This window comes from Vigna umbellata, chromosome 7, assembly GCF_029865625.1.
Source record: "Vigna umbellata cultivar VRB3 chromosome 7, Vumbellata_1.0, whole genome shotgun sequence".
NCBI classification, from domain to species: Eukaryota; Viridiplantae; Streptophyta; class Magnoliopsida; order Fabales; family Fabaceae; genus Vigna; species Vigna umbellata.
Genome location: NC_142171.1, coordinates 43,441,553 through 43,467,727, shown reverse-complemented (window position 1 = coordinate 43,467,727; position 26,175 = coordinate 43,441,553). Strand labels below are relative to the sequence as shown.

The 26,175-nt window shown below is 34.5% G+C and overlaps 3 protein-coding genes across 4 annotated transcripts; 2 read left to right on the top strand and 1 right to left on the bottom strand.

The window, feature by feature from the left end:
• The first annotated feature begins 3,638 nt into the window (after nt 1-3,638).
• On the top strand, nt 3,639-4,878 carry LOC124830085 (metalloendoproteinase 1-like). Its single transcript, XM_047303718.2, has one exon. It carries the CDS (start codon nt 3,800-3,802, stop codon nt 4,814-4,816), a length of 1,017 nt encoding a protein of 338 aa, XP_047159674.1. The 5' UTR covers nt 3,639-3,799; the 3' UTR covers nt 4,817-4,878.
• Nucleotides 4,879-9,578: 4,700 nt separating this feature from the next.
• On the bottom strand, nt 9,579-18,999 carry LOC124830608 (zinc ion binding protein). 2 transcript variants are annotated; one of them, XM_088094487.1, is made up of 11 exons: nt 18,782-18,999; nt 18,571-18,684; nt 18,346-18,464; nt 18,145-18,188; nt 17,953-18,053; nt 17,451-17,538; nt 11,084-11,192; nt 10,827-10,992; nt 10,631-10,702; nt 10,383-10,496; nt 9,579-10,036 (listed from the first exon to the last, which is right to left on the bottom strand). In XM_088094487.1, the coding sequence occupies exons 1-11, from the start codon at nt 18,890-18,892 to the stop codon at nt 9,950-9,952; spliced, it is 1,125 nt and encodes a 374-aa protein (XP_087950613.1). In that variant the 5' UTR covers nt 18,893-18,999; the 3' UTR covers nt 9,579-9,949. The 2 variants fall into 2 exon arrangements, with proteins under 2 accessions (XP_087950613.1, XP_087950612.1); XM_088094486.1 differs by having other exon boundaries at nt 9,579-10,042; nt 18,782-18,996.
• LOC148196104 (uncharacterized) lies at nt 11,199-14,413 on the top strand. The gene has a single exon (XM_088094484.1). It carries the CDS (start codon nt 12,464-12,466, stop codon nt 14,411-14,413), a length of 1,950 nt encoding a protein of 649 aa, XP_087950610.1. The 5' UTR covers nt 11,199-12,463.
• Nucleotides 19,000-26,175: the final 7,176 nt, after the last annotated feature.

Here is a 26,175-nt window from a genome sequence, read left to right as displayed (position 1 = left end):
TCTGTTTTAATTATTATTGAACTTATGTAATCGATTATATTGATACTTAGCCTGATTAGTCATCCATTTATCTTTCTTAACATATTATGTTATTTATATAACATATTATGCATATTTCTCTGTTTTAATCGATTATGTAACTTATGTAATCGAGTCTGTAACTTATGTAATCGATTAAAAGAGTTATTTGCTCCAACTTAGCTTTTTAATTGTCCTGGCTTAATCTAACCGATTATACAATTTATGTAATAGACTATAATTACCAGAAACTAGATTCTCAATCTGTTTTAGGTCTATTTCATTACATGTGAATGAATTCATATATCTAGCACTGACATGTAAATGATTTAAAATATTTATTATGTCATTTTGTTGTGCAAGAATGATTAAAACCATTTATAATCATTTAGACTTATTCATCATCAAAAACCATAATGTATAGAAGCTAGCTCCCCTATCAACACAATTCTCTTCCGTAATATTATGATAAACAACTTAATTGGAATGCATATACATGTTCATTCTGTTACAAGGTTTTCATAATTGGAATAGAAAAACATCAACTAAAAACATCAAAGAGCCCTGGTAAAACATCAATAACATTCAATATATTTCTTTCATAGTGATATATGTACAAATATATTTGCTAATTTATGACTATAATTGATTATAACCTATGTTCTATTATGTATTAATACTTGTCAAATGTGAAGTGTCATACCAGTCGTGTTCTCCAATGTTTGGAAGAAATGTTTCACCAACTATAAATAAGGATGCCCAGTGGATTCATTAGTAAATAATAAGAATAAACAGCAACGTGCTGAACTTGCTATAGTATGTTCAATTAATGTACATTAACATGAAGATAGAAACATAAGCTATGCTGAGTAATATTTAATCAATATAAAAGCTAATTAAAGGTTTTAGAGCTACTACAGACATTGAAACTTGCACTTAATTCATCATAACTCAGATTCAATAAATTCAAAAAGCCAAAGGAGACTTCATTCGGTAGTGAACTAATTAACAGATAAAACACCCTTAAAATCAGAGAGAACATTGCAATGGCTTTACCTGATCCAGTGCTAAAGTACCTCATGACAACCTTGAGATATCTTAAATATGGAATTTATAACATGTTTAAGCTATATTCAAATTTCAAAAGCATAACTTGTACATTACCTCTTTGTAAACATCAAGTGGAAGTGGCAATCTAAGATATGCAACCAAGCTTTTGTAAATTTTAACTTCATCTTCTTGGTAATTTTTACTGCTGATAATTGGAGAACTAGGGAAATGGAACAAGAACATTTGGGAGTGGAGTGGAGTTTGACATGGAGGAGAGATAAATTTGATTGGGAAAGAACAGAAGAACAAGTACATTGTTACAAGAGATAACACATGTATCACCTAGCAATGAAAGAGGATGTTTGGGTGTAGAAAGACAAGGATGAAGGATACTACACAGTTAACTCTGGATACACAGAAATGCATTGTTGGAGGAAAATACCAACATGTTTAACACTTTTTGGGGTGTAAAGGTTCTTTCCATTATACACAATACTTTGCATAGAGGGTATTATTGGATAAGGTGCAAATAAGAGAAAAATTGCATAGTTTAGGTAGTTTAAAGTAATATAATGTGTCCACTATGCAATGAGAATGAAAAAATTGTTAGTCACCTATCTTTGTGGTAAAATAGCTTATAAAATATAAAATATGAGTGACAAGTAGATGGGAGTAAGTTCAGTACATAATAATCAACCAATGGCCCATTTACAACATTTTTACTAATGGAACTAAACAAGATATTAGAAGGCTTGTGAATATAAATTATTAGGAGTATATATTGGCAAATAAATAGAGTAATATATAGTCAAGGTAAAGGTTGATGCAAAAGAAATATCATATATGACTCAGTTAAAATTTCGAACTTGGATTGACATCAATGTCCAATGTATAAGAGCTTTGAAATAATTCTAACATGGAAACATCACAAATGAAGTGGAGAGAATAGAAGTGGCGATCTTGAGTTAAGTATATAGATACTGATATATTGGACACGACACGGACATAAACATTTTGACATGTGTAGTATCCAAAATGTAAAACAAGAAGAAACAAATATGTATATTAAATAATTGTGAATTACTTGAATTAACAAACAATATTTATATCCTAAAATTATCTATAAACAAGGTTAAATATAATAATAAAAAACATATTATTATCTAATATATAATTCATCTATTTAATATCCAAAAAGTGAAATGTAATAATCATTTAAGATATGTTTTTTATGTTTATAGATTTTTAAAAAGGTATTATATAAATCCTTATTTACTTGTGTTGAAGTTAGGTCAAAATTATATAATAAAAAATATTTTTCGAATTAAACACTTAATAGATATGAAAAAAAAATTGAATTAAACACTTAATCAATGCATGTCATATGAGTGTCATACGTATAGTGGTGTTCAGTACGTGACACATCATTTATATGGCAGGTACGACTTCCATAGATCTATATATATATATATATATATATGCACTTGGGTGTTGACCGAACCGAATTTGGAAGAGTAGACTAATCTTTAGATCGTTAAATAGCTTAGTTGTATAGTGTATATGAGATACAACATTGCTGTTGTAATTCTGTACGACCTAATAGTCAACATAACATCATGCAAACGCAGTAAATCTGAACATGAGAAGAGATACTATGAGGGCACAACATGGCTCATTTGAGCAAAAATAAGAATGAGAATGTAGGAGAAATGCTGAACTGCATGGATGTGAGTCTGCAAAGAAAGATATATGCAGAACATATGGTAGCAAATGGCTATATAAATTGCTATAGATAAGGGTTGATAAAAACATGCAAGAAGGGAGAATAGTTTGGATTAATTTGGATTACTATGTGTATGACAAGTATAACTGGTTTTTTTGAAAGGATGATATTTTGTTAGAATATACTTAGAGTAACATTCTAAAGGTGGGAATCCTGGAGATTTCCCCATTTTTCTAATTTTTATAAAGGTCCCTTTCAAATGCAATTCGAGAAGTATAAAATGTATATGAAAGAAAATGCAGAAAGCAGTGGTTTACAAGGTGGAACCAACAAATGACAAAAGTGATGTATTTCGTACTCAATCTCGATTTATTAAAGACTTTATTATTAAGACTCTCATAATGAATACTCTCGAACATAATGTTAATTCAAAAAAGTAATTATTATGATTCCCAAACAATAAGAAAGACAATAAGTATGTGGTTTTGGCAGGAGAATGGGTAGGAGACGATCATGGAAGAAAAATAAACCATAGTACTAGTTTCAGTCAATGATGTAAATTATGTTAAAAGTACAATGCTTGTGTATAGCTTATTTTAGTTGAAAGTTCATTTTCAATGTACTATATCACCAGAAAGCAGTGGCTGGAAGCATGCGCAGTACTGTCATGCAGTTGCACTACAGATTGGCCACCTATAAACGGACAAGCTGAAATAATACAAAAAATTGTACAAATAATAATGTGGAGAGACGCAATCAAATCCCAGAAACACGATCCTTGTTATGATTAAAACTACTTTCAATCATTTCAATTTTATATATGAAATATAGATCTCAGATTCTAAATCTCATCACATTACACACACATTTACCACAGAAGAAGGCACATTCTTACCGTGTGATAATTTCTAATCACCCCATATCCTCATCTTTCTCTATATATGATTGCTCAATTCTTCAAAGTAGACTTAAGAACTTAGGGTTAGGGAGCAAGAAAGAGCATTTAACATGAAATCGTACCCTTTTGCATTCATATTATTGTTCTTCCTTCTTCTCCACCAATCCCTTTCCGCTAACTTCCCTGTCCCTTATTCTTCCACGGCCAAAGTAAAGAAGAACAAAAGAGGCAAGACGTTTGAGAATCAATGGAAGAGGGAAATCTGGCCTTCAGAGCCATATGCACCACAGAAGAAAATCAAAGGTCTATCTCTCATCAAAAACTACTTTGTCGAATTTGGCTATCTTCAATCTTTTGCTCCATTCAGCGATTTTTTGGACCCAAGAACAATTTCGGCCTTCCAAACATTCCAGCAACGTTTCAACCTACAAGTTACCGGCAACCTGAACAACCAGACCCTCAACCAAATCCTACTACCACGTTGCGGTGTCCCTGACAAGAGTTTCCCACGCTTCATCAACAACGAGGCGCTGCCCAGCTACAAGAACCGATGGTTCGGCAAGAGAAACCTCACCTACGGTTTTCTTCCGGAGAGTGAAATCCCAGAAAGCATGAGAAAAGTGTTCAGAGATTCCTTCACTCGCTGGGCGACCGCCACAGGGGTTTTGAATCTGACGGAGACAACCTACGAAAACGCCGACATCAAAGTAGGGTTCTACAATTTCACAGAAGGTGTTCCGGAGCAGTTGTATGGGATAAGCTCTGTAAGGTTCCAAGAAGGTTCTAATGTGAGTATAGGGGAGATACGTCTTGATGGTTCCTATTACTGGGCGGTGCCGAGTGAAAACGACAGCGTATCGTGGAAGGAGGGGGTTTTGGACTTGGAGAGTGTGGCGATGCACGAGATAGGGCATTTACTTGGACTTGACCACTCTTTCATGAAAGAGTCTGTTATGTATCCTTACATTTTACCATCACAGCAACGAAAGATACAACTCTCGAACTCCGACAAGAACAACATTCTTCAACAGTACAGTGATGCCAAGTCTGGTTATTGTGGAAGTTGGAGAGTTCTTGTAATTATCACCTTGTCCCTTGGATTTGGTTATATGGTGCTTCCAGCTTGAGAGTGGATTTGGAATCTTACTGGGAATAATATTATTATTTGGTATTTGAAAAAAAAAAACAATATATATATATATATATATATATATATATATATGGGGTTTATGCCTGTTTTGTAGTTGGTACATTTTAGCACTGTGTACCGGATTTTAGTAGACAAAAATACCCTATATATAAGTTTTAAGGTTAAGGGTATTTTAATAATTTTTATTCTCAAACCTTAAAAAAAAAAAAAAACCAAATCCTTACTCACCTCTCTCATTCCTCTCAATCCTTTCTCTTTCATCTTTCTCACAATCTTTTCTCTGTCATCCCTACTGTAGCCCCAATTGAAAAAATCAGAAACACTTGCCCTTAAACAATCTTACAAAAAAATGATTTTATAATGAGTTTTCATCTTATAATTTTTGTCTTATCTAATTTTTACAAGCATAATGACATCAAAGGAATTCGTAATTGGCTTGGAAAAAAATCAGAAACACTCGTTGTTAAACAATTTCTTACAAAAAATGACTTTATAATGAGTTTTCATTTTATAATTTTTGTCGTATATAATTTTATCTAATTTTCACAAGCATAATGACATCCGAAAGAATTGGTAATTGGCCTGGAGGGTTTTTTTAGAGATGATGATTCAACATATGCAGATGATGAAATTAGAGAGGTTAGTGAAGATGGTGAAATTGAAGAGATCTTGAATGAACCTTTGCCTGAAGGTGAATATGTCAATGACTCAACTCTTTAGAAAGGAAAATTGTTTAAAGGCAAGTGTTTCTGATTTTTTCAATTGGGCCTACAGTAGGGATGACAAAGAAAATGTTGGAGTGAGAGAGATGAAAGAGAAAGGATTGAGGTGAGTAAGGATTTGGGGGGTTTCTTTTTTTTTTTTTAAGTTTTGAGAATGAAAATTATTAAAATACCCTTAACCTTAAAACTTAGAATCCATATATAAGGGTATTTTTGTCTACTAAAATCTGGTACACATTGCTAAAATGTACTAACTGAAAAACAGGCGTGTGTATATATATATATATATATATATATATATATATATATATATATATATATATATATATATATATATATATATATATATATATATATATATATCATGACACTTTTATATTCATTTTACATTATATAAGAATAAAAAGGTAAAGTTTAGTATTTTTTTAAGATAAAAAAAGAAAAATTAAATAAAGATAATGTTAAATTAATGTAAAATTTAGGTATATCAAAAAATATTTTTTAAAAAAAATTACTCCAACAATATCATTCATTTTTTTTTAAAATATGAAAGATTAAGATAATTTTATTTTTATAAAATAATAACCGATGTTAAATAACCTTGTTTCCAAACAAAAACGATAATGCATTCCATGTATTTGCATGTTCCAAAGAAAACTAATATTATAATTGAAAGTATAATTAACTAGAGAAAGACTAAAATGGATTCTAAAACATTGGATAATGATTTCAAAATTACTCCACAATTAATAATAATAATTATAAACACTAACATGGACCAATCATAGAATAGTAAGTAGATGATATTAAAATATTATCAAAAAAATATTGTCAAAATATCATTATCTTAAAACAATATGTGCACCAAATTTACACAAAAGGCCTCATTCAATTCCATCAAAATATACTCATCATCTTCAACTCAAATCCTTAAAATTAGTTTTAAGTTTTTTTCTTATACATATTTTATTTAATTTTCTCATTTTTCACTTTTATTTAATATAAAACTTATTCTGACATTTAAATTAGGAAGTGTTACTTATTGATATATAACAAATAATAATAACATTTCAAGAATCGGCATATTAGCTGCTGCTATAAAAAAGATAATTTTCATTTTTTATAAGGTTTAATCCTTTTGAACATTCCTATTTGTGGAGGTTTGTCTCAAATAACTCCTCATATTCTAATCAATTAGATATTTTATTGTATAAAATTTAGACCTCGCTTTAATTAGGCTGGACGGCATTAAAAATTTTGATGTGTGGCTTGGTAACATAAGCAAGTTGTTCTGACGTAGCATACATTGGTCGCTGAGTTGGCTTTCTTTTAAATAAGTTGGTGGTCGGCCAGGTGATCGGTTACTAGGCTTGGTGGTCGGTCGGCCTGGTGGTCGGTCGGTCTGGTGGTCGGCCAATCGGCTTGGTGGTCGGTCTGGTGATCGGCCACTCAGTCTGGTGGTTGGTCACTCGGCCTAGTGGTCGATCTAGTGGTCGGCCACTCAGCATGGTAGTCGGCCACTAGGCCACTCAGATTGATATGATAATACTACCATTTTAGTCATGGGATGGCTTCTTTAGGTTACAGATACTCAGAAAGTTGCAGAGTAGTTAGATTTTAAATGCTTGAGATAAAGTTTGAACAAAGTACATAAATGGAATCGGTCTTTATTGTTTTGTAGATAAACATATCTATAATGGAGAAACTAGAAAAATGGTATAATGCAGAGCTTTTGTCTGTCACATGACAAATGGTGTTTATATTTAGAATATGAAAGAGGTATTATATGTTTTTTGTGTTTGACTTGCTCAATAATTTTTTTCACTCTTTGGTGTTGAATTTTGAATGGAAACAGAACCAGTGCGCAAACATTTCTAGGGAACTGTTGGCTCATCAGAAGTCATGATGCTGGCAGGACTTGCATTCAAGAAGAAGTGACAGAACAAGCATAAGACAAAAGGATAAGCTTATGATAAGCTTGTTTGTATGGTTGTAATATTGGGTGTATGGTTGCAATATTGGGTTCATCATACAATGGAGAGTTTGAAGATTTGAAGCTCTTGAAGACTTGCTGCTACAAAAGAATAAGCAAAATGGGTGAGTAATATTATGCAATTAAGTAACTATTATCATCAATTAAACTGTAACTATTATCTTGCTTGCTACAATGCAATACCTCCGACAATCATCAAGGAGTCGATCATTCTTTTCATCGATGTAACCTTTTGAAGAGAAATCACGAATCTGACCTCCAAATGGGACAGAGAAACTTGAGGCATCAAACCTATCTTTGGTGGTGCATCTTGGATTGAGGAAACCATGGCCTTGATTGTCCTGCATATTGGAGCTGCAAGAGCAAGTGTGAAGCTTCAATTAATAATTAAGAATGGAACATTCCAAAATTTATAGCTTAAACATTCCCTTATAAACCCCTCTGTTACACATTTATAAACTAAAAAGATTCATCACGAGTTAAATCTCTAGTTTTCTAATAATTTTATTTAGGTCATCAACATCTCATGTGTTTTCAATTAACCAAGTTGTTTTCTATTGTGTTAAATTTTTTAATCAATTTTGCAATATTTCTTAAACGTTATGTGTTTTTTTATATATTTATATTATAATTCTCAATGAATATACTTTGTTTTAAATCATCAATAAAAATAATTTTGATTAATTTTTTTGTACTTTATAATTTTATATATTTTATTTATTTTTTATTATAAAAAATAAATTTAATTAAATTAAAATATTATGAATATAAAATAGTAATTATAAATAAAGAAGGTTTCAAACCTTCTCAAAAACCACAAGGTGACTTTGTATATTTATGTCTCATCTATTAAATTATATGAAAAAATTATGGCTTCCAAGTCATGGGCAATATCTTTCATTAAAGATTGGAAAGTTAGAGGGTCAACCATTCCTCCATAAAAAGAAACTCCATATTCTCCATTTAATATGCATAAAAACGTGTCAAGACCTTCTCCAACAAGAAATAATTTTACAGTATACCTTAATATTTCAACAAGAGTACAATGTTTAATAACTAGACATTGGAATATTTAAATGATTGCATGTTATAATTTGAACAAATGCAACTTGTCTTTTTTTTTAACATTTTTTGGATTACTTTTATTTCGTAATGAATTGCACAAAAATTATGCCCTTAGTAATTAAGTATGAGATAAAAACGAAATCTAAAATATGCATGTAACAAAATTTTAAGAGGATGAGAGATTGCAAACAATATAGTCAAATGATGAGGATGAATTCTTTCTCGAAAGGTTAATTGAAAGTTGTGAATATAAGGTAAAAAGGTTAAACTAGACAATTTAAAGCACTTAACTAGAAAAACATAGAGACAAAATTGGAACACAAATTTATGAAATTAACCAAAAATTGAATTTGCAACAGAAGAACTATGGACAAATCATTTAATTTTTTATCATGAAGAACAAATGATGATGCTGTTGAAGAAAATTTGACCCATTCACATCTATTCATGTCACAATCTAAATGAAAAGATGGTGGTTAAAATCAGAGAAAAAGAAACAAAGACTAAAATGTAAAAGTTAATAGTATGTCTGAATTATTTGAGGGTTGAGATTAACAATAATTAAATACAAATATATAAATTTAGTTCCATTTGTGAAATCATTACTAATTTTTTTATAGAGTCTGTTTTAAGAAAGCCTATGTTAGGTTTTATAGTGTGGAGTTATTTACAAGCTTTATATTCAGATACCATTACCAAAAATACCATTAGTTATTTCACATAACTAAAATTGTTGAGAATTTAAAAATTAGCTAATCTTGCGAATAGTTTGATGCAAGGCCTGTACTCATTGTCATACGAACTCATTGTCATATGAACTCATTGTCATAAGAAAATAATCTCATTTCAATCACTGCATACCTTTTGCAGGTGAAGATCTCATAAGATTTCATGTCGGGTAAAAACAAATTGAGAAAGGGTTGAAGGAGACATAGTAAGAATATTTTTAAGAAGTTAAATACTCTCAATATTTTGATAATTACATCAACTTCTATAATTTGATTGAAAATTATGTGGTTCAGTATCTATACAGGGAGAGTTCAGAAAAAAAAATCTATAGATACTTTAAATCAAATCTACCATCTAGCTAAGACCTTGTCACAAACCTAGATGTATATCATGCCGCGCGAAAATTTTAGAATGATTGTAGTGGCTGTAGCACATCCAGCACATAGGTTTAATCAGGATACATGTTTGCAAAGCTTTTGATTGTTATTGTTATTTACATACCTTCGCATTAGATCAAGTAATGGTTTACTTTTGATGCAATTAGGTTTGTTGTTCCTGCCAATATTGTTGGCTCAAGAATCGAGATATTCTGAGTAACCCTTTACATTCCAAAAAGAAAGCAATTCGAGTAGCAGGGCAATAATAGCACGCTGTCTTCCACGGCTATGGGCTGCCTGAAAGGATTTAACTGAACCTACATTATAGTGTAATGAATTATTAAAAGATTATGCCAATGATAAACAAGTTTAAAAATAAACAAGTTTAAAATAACCACTTGTCCCTATTGATAACACTAGTCAAGGAATCAATCCTGGTATGAAACAAGCTTCAGTTTTGATCTATAGGACTTTACTAACAGACATTGGTCCCTGCTAAGCAGATAGAAACTAAAACCTTAGAAACACAGTAACAACAAAAACCAATTGGTACATTAACAAGAAACAGATACCTAAATGCATGTCAACTAGGACTAAATGCTTAATTCTTCAAAACAATTATTTTCTATGTTAGCAAAGTATGAATACAAAGCTTACTGGCAATTTAGGAGGACGGTCAGACACAGTCTTAATACAACTTGCTGCAAGATGACATGCTTCCTCGCAATAATCAGTAAAAACAGCTGGGACGCCAATCTTTTCAATTAACTCCTGAATTTTTTGCAAGAAACAAAGAAAATGAAGAAAAACATGCTCAGCACTGTTAACTACTTTTCAAAGGTAGTATAAAAATAAAAATTAAACTAACGCCTAAATCTGGGATAAGCACAAGGTGGGAGACATACAATACATGGTAACCAACTGGAATAAGCAGCAATGCCACCATTTGGAGCAATTATTAGGTGAGGAAAGGAATCCTGTAAGTGAAACATTACTAAAAAGTAAATTGTAGATATGAGATTGTGCACAAAAAATTAAATCAAGCAAGATTACTTTAAATGACTATAACATACTAGATCCCCTTCAAATGTTGCAACATACCTTAACAATATCTCTATATCGGTCATGATAGAATCCTCGCCAAAGCTGCAATGTCACAGCTGAACCAGACTCTGTTTCAGGATATGTATTTTTAATTGCTATTTTGCACTCACACTCATCTTCATTGCAACAAGCATACTTTGAAATTTGAATTTTCTCACCATCCCTGTTCATTGGGAAGCAACAAGGACAGATATTTAAACCAAATAGGATCAGTATCAGATGATAATTCAATGACTTATGAGAATGGATCAGACCTTTGAGGAGGAATTGCAGGTCCAACAAGTTCTATATGAACATGAAAACCAGGGAAGAGTGCCAGTAATTCTCCAAACACAAGAAGTTGTAGCAACTCTTTCTCAGGTCCTTCCGTATATAATAATGATGCCAAAGTTACACGTCAAGAAATCAATAGTAAGAAAATACATAACCAAGCCTTTTTAAACAAAACATTTGTGTTTTTCAAAATTTAACATTTATTCATGATCAATAAAAGATAAAACTGATAACTATGAGTACAAAACAGTTGCATAACTAATCTTGAGTAGTGTGAGGAAGTTTAAACAAACTTTTAACAGCACAAAGAAACCTGAAAACTGCATTTCACTTGTAAACAAAAACAAAAGAAAAAAGACTTATAAAAGCCCAAATTTTTGGTTAGTTGATGGATGAATCCTTACTTTCACTTTTACATCTTTAGTAGAAATATAGAACTGCATGCATTATGTCTAATAAAGGAGAATTAGCATATATGGTCATAACTCATCAAACAACACTGGGTTATTTCCCATGTAAGTGAAAACATGACAGCTTGGAAAATCTATAGTGGCTAATCTGAGGGAAGTTAACCCAAAGTCAGCAATAAAATATCAGTGGTACCTATACAGTCTATATGGCAAAAAAAGTAAGATGATTCAAACTTAAACATGCATTTAAGGGTATTTATACAGTTAAGGTGCAATCATTTCAGCAATTCACAAGGTAAAGCCCCCATCCAACCCAAGTTTTTCTAACTTGAGAAATTTTCTTATAGCAAAGCGAACCTTTTTTGTTTTCTTGTTTTTGGAAATAAAATAAAGAAATGTAAAAGCTACAAATGAGCAATAAACTTCATGGTTGCATCTTTTACTTTGAGGAGCTTCTATGAGAGTAAACAAACACCATTGTATCATTTTTTTTCTTATGGTATCTTTTTTAAAATTTTAACTGAATATAAATGGTCATAGTATTTTGGAGAAAAATCTGTTAGGCAATTAAAGGTTTACGTGAGAAGGGGTAAAAAAGGGATGAAATAAGTAGTGGGAGACGGTGGTTAGTTGGTTAGAAGAGAGAGGGAATATAAATAATAAACAGATTAAGGAGAGAGGGTATCGAATATTATTTTGGGAATTGAGACTGGACCTCTTGGCCAGTGGAGGAAGGGAGGCTTCCTTGGGGAAGAGATAGACACCTGTATTCATCTTTTTCTACACATTACAGAGGAAATAGAAATACAGATACATGCATATTCCTTTATACTGTTGAGTGTGTGTAATTTTTGCTACTGTTCGGTTCCTTGTATAAAGGAACCTAACAGATTTGGTCCGACCTGCCGGATCAGTTTCGGAGAGGAGAAGAAGGAGAGGTAGCGAAGAAGCATGGAGGGGCGAATGGGGGCGATGGAGGCGACAATGGAGGAATTGAAGGCAGAGGTGAGGGCGATGACTCTCGCTTTTCAACGAACCTCAGGAAGACGTTCCAGGAACCATGATCGGAGCTCCGCAGGGAGCCGCGACTCCGTCAATGCTGACCGTGAACGAAGATCACTAGAGAGTTCGGAGGATGAGTCGGAAGAGGATGGAGGAGATGTGCAACGAAGTTGGATGAAACGTGTTGAACTTCCAACGTTCGAAGGAACGGACCCCATGGGCTGGATAGCGAAGGCCGAAAAATTCTTTGATATCCAGAACGTGACAGAGAGGGAGAAAATGAAGCTGGTATATATCTGTATGGAGGGAGGCGCTAGTTATTGGTTCCGTTTTTGGCGGAAGAAGACTAGACACCCAACTTGGAGCATGTTCACTGCCGCTCTAACACGGAGGTTTGGAGGCTTAAACAGGGGCTCTGTTTACGAAAAATTGGCTGCCGTGCGACAAAGGGGAAATGTCGACGAATATATACAAGAGTTTGAAGTACTGGTGGCGCAAGCAGCCGGAGTGAATGAGGAACAACTTTTGGGATACTTCTTCGCTGGGCTGCAAGAAGGATTAAGAAATCTGGTGAGGCCGCATGACCCACGCGATCTGTTGACGGCAATGGAGCGAGCACGCGACGTCGAGCAAGCGAGTTCTGTATCGCGAGGTAACAGCGGAATGGGAGGAAAAGGAGGGGTGACCTGGGGAAAGTATTCCTCGAGCTCAGGTACTGTCGCGAGGACGGAGACCTATCGCGGCGCGTCGGAGGGATCGGTAAACGTCGGCGGGGTCGGCAGTGGATCGGGAACGAAGAAGGAAGGCGTTTCTAGCAATGTAACCGCCCGAGCGGGTAGTAGCGGAGGAGGGAATACTCAAGGAAGAGGAGTAAGATTGTTGCCTTATCCCGAATATATAAAAAGGCGTGAAGAAGGGCGTTGTTTCCAGTGTGGAGGCCCATACAGCCCGGGCCATCGGTGTGCTGAAAGGAGTATGAGAGTGATGATTTTGGCAGAAGAAGGTGAAGAAGGAGTCGAAGAGAAGATCGAAATGGTGAACCCGATCGAAATGGAGGCCCCGGTGATGGAACACACGGCGATGGAACTGTCAGGGTTGTCTGCCGGAGGACTCACTCAATCGAATACCATGAAGATGCAAGGATGGATGAAGGGGAGGAAAATTCTGGTGCTAATAGACAGCGGAGCTAGTCATAGCTTTATATCCACCAGATTGGTGAAAGAATTGGGTCTGGAAAGCATTGACACCCATCCCTATAAAGTGTGCTTAGGTGATGGGCAAAAGAAAATAACCAGTGGATATTGCACAGGGGTTACCGTGAAATTAGATGGGCTGGAAGTTAGAGATAAACTATATCTCTTTGAGTTAGGCGGTGTGGATGTGATATTAGGAATCACTTGGTTAGCTTCCCTAGGAGAAATTAAAGTGGATTGGGGACACCTAATTATGAAGGTGGAGGTTGAAGGGAAAATAGTGGAGATAAAAGGAGATCCCACTTTAACACGTCAAATGGTGACACCCGAAGTTCTCTTAAAAGAAAAGGAGATAGAAGCCATGACTCTCGTGTGGAGCTTAAGTCAAGCAGAAGCGGTGGAGGGAGAGGGGAAAACAGAGAGATGGACACCGACTCAAGAAGCAGGGCTGAAGCAGATTTTGTCAGATTTCGAAGGAGTATTTCGAGAACCTCAGGGGCTGCCACCTGAGAGGAAAGTTGATCACCGAATACCCTTGAAGGAAGGAACAGAGCCCATAAGTGTCAGGCCATACCGCTACCCACACCTCATGAAAACAGAGATAGAGAAACAAGTTGAGGAAATGTTGAAACTCGGTGTGATTCGTCCCAGCAATAGTCCATATTCAAGCCCAGTAATATTAGTGAAAAAAAAAGATGGGAACTAGAGATTTTGTGTAGATTACAGGGCACTTAATAGAGTCACAGTAGCGGATAAATACCCAATACCAGTTATAGAAGAACTGCTGGATGAGCTTCAAGGGGCAAGGTATTTTTCTAAGGTTGATTTAAGGGCTGGATATCATCAGATCAGGATGAAAAATGAAGATATTCCTAAGACAGCCTTTAGAACTCATCAAGGGCACTACGAGTTCCTCGTTATGCCTTTTGGGTTGACAAACGCCCCTGCCACGTTCCAAGATATGATGAATTTTGTCCTCAGGCCATTTTTTAGGAGGTGCGTGTTAGTTTTTTTTGATGATATACTAATATACAGTAAATCTTGGGATGAACATATGCAACATTTACAGCAAGTTCTGGAGGTGTTAGCACAGCAGAAATTATTTGCTAATAGAAACAAATGCGAATTTGGGAGAGAACAAATTCGTTATTTGGGGCATAAAATTTCAAAGGCGGGAGTTGAGATGGATGAGGAGAAGGTTTCTACGGTGACAGCATGGCCTGAACCAAAGAGTATCAGAGAGTTGAGAGGGTTCTTAGGTCTGACTGGATACTACAGGAGATTCATCAGAGGGTATGGGAAGATCGCTCAACCTCTCACCAACCTGCTTAAGAAGGGGAAGTTTGACTGGTCTCTTGCAGGGGCAGAAGCAATGCAGAGACTCAAAACAGCAGTCACCACGGCTCCAGTATTAGCTCTACCGGATTTCTCTCAAACCTTCCAGGTGGAGTGCGATGCGTCGGGCACAGGTTTAGGAGCAGTTTTGTCTCAAAACAGAAAACCAATAGCTTATTTTAGCAAAGCTCTTTCCGAAGTGTCACTCACCAAATCTGTTTATGAGAAAGAATTGATGGCTTTGGTGTTAGCCATCCAACACTGGCGCCCCTACCTTTTGGGCCAAAGGTTTGTTGTTTATACTGACCAGAGGAGCTTGAGATATTTGTTGGAGCAACGTATTACTACTCAAAATCAGCAGAATTGGTTGGCTAAATTACTGGGGTATGAATTTGATATTGTTTATAGGACTGGGGCATCCAATAAGGTGGCGGATGGGCTCTCAAGAAAAGGGGAGGAATTGGAGGAGGGAGAAAAAGTACTGCACATGATATCTAGGCCTTATTGGTCCAATTTCCAGGAAATTATGGAAGAGGTTGAGAAGGATGCAACTCTAAAGAAAGTGATGGAAGATATAAGGGCAGATCCGAATTCACATCCGGCGTATACCCTGGAACATGGGAGATTACATTACAAGGGGCGGTTGGTTCTGTCAGCACAATCTTCCTGGATACCAAAATTATTAACAGAGTTCCATAACACGGTCACAGGAGGGCATTCAGGAGTCTATAGAACATATAGAAGGGTGGCACAATCCCTGTATTGGACAGGAATGAAGAAGACAGTCACCGACTATGTGGCTGGCTGCCTAGTATGCCAACAGCATAAGTACTTGGCATCTTCACCAAAAGGTCTCTTGCAACCTTTACCCATTCCTAAAGCAGTATGGGAGGACATCAGTATGGATTTTGTGGTAAAATTACCTAAATCGCAAGGATTTGACACTGTACTTGTGGTGGTGGACAGACTCAGCAAATATGGGCATTTTATCCCCCATTAAGCATCCGTATACAGCAAGGTCTATAGCTGCAGTGTTTGTGAAAGAGGTGATTAGATTACATGGTATACCTATGACCATTGTTAGTGACAGGGACTCAACATTTTTTAGCATCTTTTGGCAGGAGATATTTAAATTGCAAGGAACACAGCTTAAGATGAGTACTGCCTACCATCCAGAGACAGATGGACAAACGGAAGTATTAAACAGGGTACTCGAAACATACTTACGCTGTTTTAGCTCAGAACAACCTAAAAGTTGGAGTTCGGTGTTACCTTGGGCAGAATATTGGTACAATACCAGTTATCAAGGGGCATCTAAGTGCACACCCTTTGAAACTGTTTATGGCAGACTTCCCCCCACACTCACACGATTCATCCCTGGGGAAACAATGGTAGAAGCAGTAGCCCAAGATTTGCAGACACGAGATGAGGCTTTACAGCAACTGAAATATCATCTGGCCAGGGCCCAAGCCCAGATGACACACTTTGCCAATAAGAAGAGGGTGGAGGCCAAACTCAAGGTAGGGGATTGGGTATTTTTAAAAATCAGACCTCATAGGCAAACATCTATGCCAACAAGACTCCATCCGAAGCTATCTGCACGATATTATGGTCCTTTCCGCGTGGAGCAGCAAATAGGCCCAGTCGCCTTTTAGCTACAGCTACCAGAAACAGCAAAAATACATCCTATTTTCCATGTGTCCCAGTTGAAGTTAGCTATTGGAACACATTCAGTTGAAGGCACCCTCCCAACTGAATTGCAGGATGACAACCCACGATATACTCCAGTGAAGGTGTTACAGTGAAGGAACCAGCAAAATCAGGGGAAGGAGATACCCCAAGTCCTCATACAGTGGCAGGAGAATGATATTGAAGGTGCTACTTGGGAGGAGGAGCACTATATCAAACAGCAGTTTCCTAACTTCAACCTTGAGGACAAGGTTGATAATGAGGGGGAGGGTAATGTTAGGCAATTAAAGGTTTACGTGAGAAGGGGTAAAAAAGGGATGAAATAAGTAGTGGGAGACGGTGGTTAGTTGGTTAGAAGAGAGAGGGAATATAAATAACAAACAGATTAAGGAGAGAGGGTATCGAATATTATTTTGGGAATTGAGACTGGACCTCTTGGCCAGTGGAGGAAGGGAGGCTTCCTTGGGGAAGAGATAGACACCTGTATTCATCTTTTTCTACACATTACAGAGGAAATAGAAATACAGATACATGCATATTCCTTTATACTGTTGAGTGTGTGTAATTTTTGCTACTGTTCGGTTCCTTGTATAAAGGAACCTAACAAAATCACACAATTCAAGTCCCATTCCTAACATATAACATAAAAGATAACTAATGAAAAATACTCCAAATTTGAAATTAAAATGTCTAGGGAAAATTTATGGGTGATGATATACCGAGGTAATGTATGTACAACTTTTCATTGATTTCAGGATTCAAGGCTGTAATTCCAACAAGACGAGCAGCATGATATATTGTAAGCGGCTGAAAAAGAGGCAACCCTTTAATTCTGTAAAAACCATATAATTAAAAAAAATGTAATGAGTAAATACATGTAACAACAAGTCTATTCTTATAGTATTGGAGGCAACAAAATTTAGTAGTCCGTTCTCTTCTATCAGAGTAACCAATGGGACAAAGATCCATTCCCCTACAGATTTTACAGGTGAAAGCAAACATTTTATTGTGGTAGGTGGAATCTGAGAAGGTAGCAGGGGGATTAAGCCTCCCAACCCTTGTATTTTGACTGCAAACAAAATAAGAGCCAAAACCAACTGCACACACCATTACTGCTTACAAACAAAATAAGATAACAGATTCCCAGTCAAAAAATTGAAACGAGGATAAAAGTATAGAATTTCCTTGAGCTAATTGTGACAAAAATTTACACAACCGTACCCAATGAAGAAGCAAAGCAACAGGCGAGTCTAGTGGGATGCTTCTCCACTTATAGTAGTCTCTCCAACTATGCAATTGCTCTAATACCAGAGAGTTTGGCCCTGACCAGTTATACATTGCACTTAATTCTAAATCTAATTAAAAAAGAGGAAAGGGAAGTTGAAGAAGATGAAGCTTGACAAACAAACTTACCACATGGACATAAAACACTTGGGAGATCCCAACCATTATTTAAACTGCAAAAAATAAAATTCAAAACCTGAAGTGAAAAGGTTGTAACTAAATTATAATCATAAGTTGGAACATTCTTCAACTCTAAAAGGAACTCATCAATGATATAAATTGAAATTTAATTCAAAGAAGTTTCAGAATATAAAGGAAACAAGAGGAAACCCTAAACAATCAAATGAAGCAGATGTCGCCCCACAACCGCATTCATGCAGCCACATTCCCACTTTATGAAGTCCTCTGTTGCTCAAAAATGAACATCTACCTTCGTGCTTCACACAAACCTGTTAAAACTACATAAACATCGATTAAAAAACAAAAATTTAAAAATAAATGAGAAATCCTACTGTTCCGAAAGCGGTATTAAGAAGGAAGAAGATGAGAGGTGACCTGAAACGTGGCTTCGCGAGAGAAAGTGAAGGGAAAATCGTTGAGGACTTCAACACTCTTCATCTGCTGTTGCAACCTATCACACTCGTGTTTGTGACGACTCCAGTGTGCAATCTAAGCGACCAAATACGAAAGCAGTGAAGCTATGAATGAATTTACGACGCAGTTTACAACCTAATGGCACACATAAGAAAAAGAAGTTGATGCAAACCTGGTGAGAAAGAGAGCAATATGCGACGGCTTCGCAGCGAGTGCACAGACGCGTGGCGGCACCGCCGCACCGTTTTCCGCTCCCTCTCGCCGCGCACTCCATCCCGTTCATCTCTCCGACCGCCGCAAGCTGTTATGTGGCGTGCCGTAGCCCGGCCCAAGACTCAACAGGTCTACCACGGCCCATTCGGGTTTTTTAAAATGTACTAAATGTATTATAATGAAACAAAAGTAAAACCTTCGTAGTTTTTGTTTTACTAATAAAAAAAAAGTTATTAAATTTTTTGTATATAAGAAAGCAAACGTGAAACATAATTTTTGAAAAAATAAATAGTTGGCTTAGTTTGAGGCTTAGTTTGATATTTTACCTCTGAGCATTCATATTTTTAGTAAATTTTATCCTAAATTTTTAATTTCATGAATTATATTATACAAAATTTAAAATTGTACATATTTTAGGTGGAATGATATAATATAGCAGATCATTTTCAATCCATACATTACACTTTAAATTATATTTTATCACTCAACCTTCCAATTTTACAATATTCATTAAAAAAAAAGTTAGTTTGACCCTGATTAAAAAAATATTAATTTGACACTACTTTTAATAATATAATAATATATATTATGATTTTAAATTAAAAAATAATATAATTATTATCAATATATTATTGTTTAATCATGTTAAATGAATGTAATTTGTCGGTTGTGTCATATTCAATTTTTAATTTTTCAAATTTTATTATTGAACTTTTAGTTTCATGGATTTTATCGATTTCAAAAATATTATATTTGATAATAAAAAATGAAATTAAACTTAAACAGTTTCTTCAATCGAATTTCACTATATGTAAAAACCTATATATAATAATCAGAATAACATAGATAAGATTAATTTCTCATACAATGAAGGGATAAATGTAGGAAAAAAAAGAGAATTTCGTTATTAAAATTAGCCTTTCATAATTTTTAGAATAATCAAATTTTTATTTTTAACTTAAAAAATTTTCAGTTATTTAATTTATTCTCTGCTTTCAATACTAATTATTATTGATGTCAAATAAAATAATTAACATGAATTAATCATACAAGTTTTTTTCAATTTCAAATCATTTTAAACTGTTCTTGCTATATTTTATTTTAGTTTGAAAATACTATATAACATAGAAAAAGTGGTTTTTTAAAGAAAATATGAAATAAATGGTAAATAATAGAAAAATATCTCAAGTTTTAATTTTATTTTTGAAGTGAAAGATAATTATTGCCCGATAAATATTTATTTATGAATTAATAACATCTTACCAGTGAAGGTAAACTATATAAAAGCATGCATCCCCTCAGGTGTTTAAGACAGATCTGCAAATTAAAGTGGCATAAAACTTCGTCAAATCTCTTTTACATTTAAGTTTTTTTTTTTTCAATTTCTAACAATATTCTGAAGTCTCTTGACAAAACAAAATTAGCACTGGACATGTACTTTCGAGTTTTGATTGTGTAAGAATCCATAGATAAGTACGCGTCTTTCACCCTCCACCTCCAACTTTTTCAAAAAAATTCTTTTTTAACCTTAGTAATTATTTTTTCTTTACTTTTTCTCTTTCTATTTAAAATAATCTATACTTCTTTAACTAGGCATTTTTTAACAAAATTTTTAAAATTTTGTCTTCTATTTATAATCTAATAACTATTTAATTTAATTTAAAAATTTAATATTATTTAATATCTTTTCATATTTTAATAATTAGGATTAAATATGTTTTTAGTCCATCAACTATCAAGCGATTTTATTTTTTGTCCCTCTTTTAAATTTTGGCACACTTTGGTCACGTGTGAAGACATTTTTTCTTTGTAACGTTTGTCACGTTGGATTTTTTCAATGCAAATGTCAGTATCTCCTTCTTCGATCCATTGCACCGACTGTCGCAACTTCAAACCAAAATGACGTTAGTTGTCTTTCTTCTTCCTTGGGCAAAACAGGGTCATCCCCTCTTCTTTCTCTGTGACAACAACAGCACCCACCGAGCCAGCACCCACCGACCCAACACCCCCTCCGATCGGGCAAAGGCGTCGCCGGTGATGCCTCTCGTCGACAGACTCATCACCGGCGACCGCGAAAGCCCTCCTTTTACGTCTTTTCCTCGTGCGTGAGAGAGAAAACCCTCACTCAACGGGACGCACTCTCCCGGCCACCGACGAGGCCAACCGCTGCCAGTGCCTCCAACGAAAGAACCCGCGCCCTTCACGGCAGACTGACCTCTCCCGGTCGCGAACCCTAACGCCTTTGGTGAATCAGGTTATGCAACCAGACCCAGAAGACCCAAATCACATGACTCCACAAAAATTTGATCACACTTCAGTCCTACTATAATCCCACCCAGGAGTGATCTTATGGGCAACTTAGCTTGGTCAAGGGTAAGAAGATTGTAAGATTGTGTAAGCTTACAATTTAGATTGTTGACAACATTGGTTGCAAATGTAACCATAATCAGAATATACGCAATTCAAAGAAAACCACCCACCCTCACAAGTAAACTACAATTTATGCTTTCCTTTTACATTATACAATTTTGGCAGGGAAGGTTGCAAAAATTCAAGATCATGTAAATACAATCAAGCATAATAACATGGAACAAACAAGATACGAGTGAAGGACTAAATCAATGGTATGATAAGAACACCAACTTGGCGATGATGAATACGATTAATCAGGTGAGAGTGATGGGATGGGTAGTATCAATGGAGATTTCGTTCACCGTAATCATTCCTACACTGCTAGCTTTCTTCACCACCATTGTTGAAGACGAGCATTTCCCACCAATCCATTCGCCAGAAACCTCTCGCATGAAGAAAGTAGAGAGAGAATTGACTCAGTTTTAAAAAGAAAAGTGTCAAAAAAAGAAAAGGTGATGTGACATTCCGTTAGCCACCTAAGAAAAAAGTTAATGCCAACAGGAGTGAATGACTAAATCTAATATTTTCTAAAAAGAGAAGGATGCAAGTGTATCAAAGTTTCGGAGAGGGACAAAAACCAAAAATCACGTAATAGTTGAAGGACCAAAAACATATTTAACCCTAATAATTATTAAAATATAATTTGTATTATTATAATAATTATATTACAAAAATTAAAATTAAAACACTTAAAATAAAAGTAATTAAAATAAAAATAATTATATAAAATCTGATTTAATATATATAAATATATTAAATTATATTAAAATATTAAATTAATAAATGGTTAAATATGTTTTCATCCTTTAAGTATCACTGATTTTTGGTTTTAGTTCCTACTCAAAACTTTGATGGCTTTTAGTCTTCATAGTATTGAAACATGTAATATTAATCCCTAAAAATGGATGGCGTCAACTTTTTATTGATATGACAAACGGCGAAGCCACGTCTTCTTCTTAAGTATCTGCCACATTGCTTCTTCATCATCTCAGTTGGGGGCAAAGCTGGGTTCTTCTTCTGGCTAGCAGGGTGCAACCTTATAGGCCCCATTCCTCCTTCTCTAGGAAACTTGACGAAGCTCACAAACCTCGACTTGTCCATGAACGAACCTCAACATTACTTTGCTTGATGAGTCTCCGACATTGTTTGCGGGGTTTCTCATACTGCTTTCTGTGTATAAAGATATGGAATAAAATTAAAATGATGTTAACACCCCTCCCAGGAAGGAAAGTTGCAGAAAAATATAATCAAGGAACTTATTTCCACCATCACAGAATTTACCATCTTCTGTAAACAAGGATTTTCATTGATGAGATGACAGAGCGTGTTTTCTTCTCCTTTGTGACCATGGTGATTTAAGTCAGCCCCTAAAACACGGGGTAATTAATTACTACTTGCAGGTTAGAGAATAAAGGATAAGGAGCCAATTAATCATGAAAGTAACGAAAGTTGTAGAAAAATGCACATACAACTGTATCCCAAAAAATAAAAAGCACAGAGAGATATTCTTCCACAAGTAAACAACAGTACACTAGCATGAAAGACAACTTCTACAAGTAGTTGTGTCGGTGCAGGGGAGCTTGCAAGATGAAGGCGCGACAGAGAGGCTTAAGCGATTTAGGGTTCGTCGTAGAACTCAGTGTTCCAGCACGGTGCGATTTGGGATTGGGGTTGCTCGCGTTTTCTGGATTTGTCTGAGTTTCAGGTGATTCTGGGAATGCCATGGATGACTCGCAAGGAAGAAAAATGGGCTCGGCTGTTTGATTCTTAGCAGGTGAAGAATGGAGATGCCTGCTTGATCTACGGTTTGGGCTGTTGCGCGAGGTGATGGTGCACGAGAAGCAAAACCGTGATTGCTCTGCCGGAAAAGATGAACGAAGTTCAAGCACAAGCAACGTGACAGAGAGTGAAGATGCAAGTTGGCATAAGACGTGGCCTTGCCGTTTGCCAGATCAATAAAAAGTTGACGTCGTCCATTTTTAAGGACTAATATTACATGTTTCAATACTTTGAGGACTAAAAACCATTAAAGTTTTGAGTAGGGACTAAAACCAAAAATCAATGATACTTAAGGGACGAAAAACATATTTAACCCATTAATAAAATAGGACTTTGAAATTTTTAGATTTTTTAATTATTATTATTTTAATTTTTTAATATTACTACTATAATAATATAAATTATATTTTAATAGTTATTTAAATATAAAATATATAAAATAATATTAAAATTTTAAATTAAATTAAATAATTAATAAAGTATAAAAAGAAAAATAAAATTTAAAAACTTTCACGTCGGACTTGGAAATCTGATAATATAGTTATCGGATACCACTATCGATGACTTTTTTTTTTTAAATTTTATTTTCTATTTAAAATTTAATAGTAATTTAATGTTTCATATAATAATTATATTACAAAAATTGGAAATAAAATAATTAAAATAAAAGTAATAAAAATAAAAAATAATTATATAAAATTTGATTTAATATATATAACTATATTAAATTAATTAAAATATTAAATTAATAAAATAGAATTTGAAATTTTTAGATTTCTTAATTATTATTGTTTTTGTTTTTATTTTTTTAATATTACTACTATAATAATATAAATTATATTTTAATAATTATTTAAATATAAAATATATTAAATAATATTAAATTTTTAAACTAAATTAAATAATTAATAAAGTATAAATAAAAAACAAACTTTTAAAAACTAATTGAAAATCCGATAACATAGTTGTAAGGACCTAAAAATTTGGACCCAGGGTTATTGGGCCTTAATTGTGGCAGTCAGACCTTTAGCAATTTGGGCTCATGACCTTGGTAAGGGGGCTCTCCTAAAAAGAAAAAGCTGAAGTTCATTTGCCAATTCTCCTTTCTCTCTCTAAAACCCCTTTTCCCAAATTCTTTTCTGTCTTCTCTCTAGCCTCCACACTGATTTAGCCGTTGCATGTTCTGTTAGGTGGTACCCTAGTGACTGTCTCGTAGAGAGCTTCAAAACCATCCGATTGGTTTTACGTTCTTCAGCCGGGCACTGCTTAAGTTCTTCTCGGGTAGGATACTGTTGAAAGTTGTGTTGTGTGCTAAACTGCTCAACTTTAAGGTAAGGGGAGCTGGTTATGTTTAGATTTAATATTATATGCTCTGTATGTATGATAATTTGATTGGCATGTTGTTTGGAATTTTCTGTTACGATTAAGAAATATTGGGTGTTATGTGGTGAAATTATAAAACTGTGATTGATGACTTTTGGAATGTTTGATGAATCTAATTGTTTCTGAATGAGTTATTGACTGTGATTGATGATGTTTTGGAAAGGCTTTGGGTGAGACTTTAATTAACATTGTTTGGGTAGTACTTGGATGCATGCATGAGTATTATTTCAGAGTACTGTGAGAGGGGGGTAAAATATAAAAATTGGGCGTTTGAGGTTTAAAGCACAAGAAAGTAGTTTAGGTAACTTAAATAAATTAATTAAAACTGGTTGAGAGTCTTTCCTTGTTGGTAGGATAGAGGGGCTTAAAAACCTGAGTTGAGACATCCGTGATCATAGAGCACTCCTGGCCTGGGTAGTGAGGGGAGGTTGGGAGCAAACATTTTGTGGTAATGAATAATTTAACAGGCCCTTTCATAATTAAGAGAGCATTGTAAGTTATTCGGAAATAATACGTATCATAATATATTATATTATTAATATATATATATATATATATATATATTATATACGTAACATATTAATATATATATTATATATACGTAACATAGTATATATATTAAATATATGTAACATATTATATACGTAGCATATATTATATATTATATTATATATGTAAATTGGTGCATGCAGTGGCTATATATATACATATTATATATACGTAATATTAAATTAATTTTTGGTGTTTTATAAATGCTTGAAGGGTATTACGTCACTTAATATTATTATAACATATATTGCATAGGAGTTTAGGCATTGAAAATAAATTATAAAGATTATGGTATTGAGAAATTTAGATTAAATTTATCGAGCTATTACTTTTATAACTTGTGATGATTGAGTTAATGTATATTGTTGAGATTATGTATATGTTTGTATGCAATGTAAAAGTGAAAGGTTATATGTATATGGTTTCATATGGGTCACGGTTAGTTATAAGTATGGTTGATGGACGTAATTTCATGATCCTCAAGGGAGGTTACATGGTGGTGTCCTATGGTTGTTGTGATTGACCGTGTGAATGGGCGGAGTGTCCTTATGGGGTTTATCCTGACATTCTAATGATCATCCATGCTCAAGTAGAGAGTGATGAGTCATGTGGTGAGAATAGCAGGAGGTCCTAGCCCATAGGTTCTTGGGTGAGTTATAACGGACTAACCTCGGGTGGCAGCTGATGGTTTTCCAGTTACTACATCACCTGGGTGCACAAACTCCTGGAACTTGACATTTCATACTAGTCCGGATGGTCAAATCACGTGGTCGGTCATTGGTATCAGGATAATGCATTCGGTCCTAGTTTGTATTGTGTTATGATCCTTGCATGCTTGAAATACTTGATTGTTACATGCTTATATAAATGTTAAATTGATATGGGTTGTATGATTTTTATATAACTAGCTCACCCTTGCTTGTTTGTGTTTGTGCCTTCTTTGTCTGTGTTTTCTTTTGCGATGATCATCCACTTGGATGTGAGCAGAGGGAGATGAGGCATCTGTGGAGTAGGAGCTGGAGGGTGACAATGCTGTTGAGTAGCCTAGGAGCTTATAGATTTACCTACTTCTATTCTTTTGAAATACTCTACTCTTTTGTAATTCAAGTTTTAATTTCCTAGCTCTTTTGGAAGGATAAATGTAATCATATTGTCCTAATCACTTGTCCTAACTGCTTTATCGTATTATACTTGATGACGTCTTATATTATATAATTTCTATATAATTGG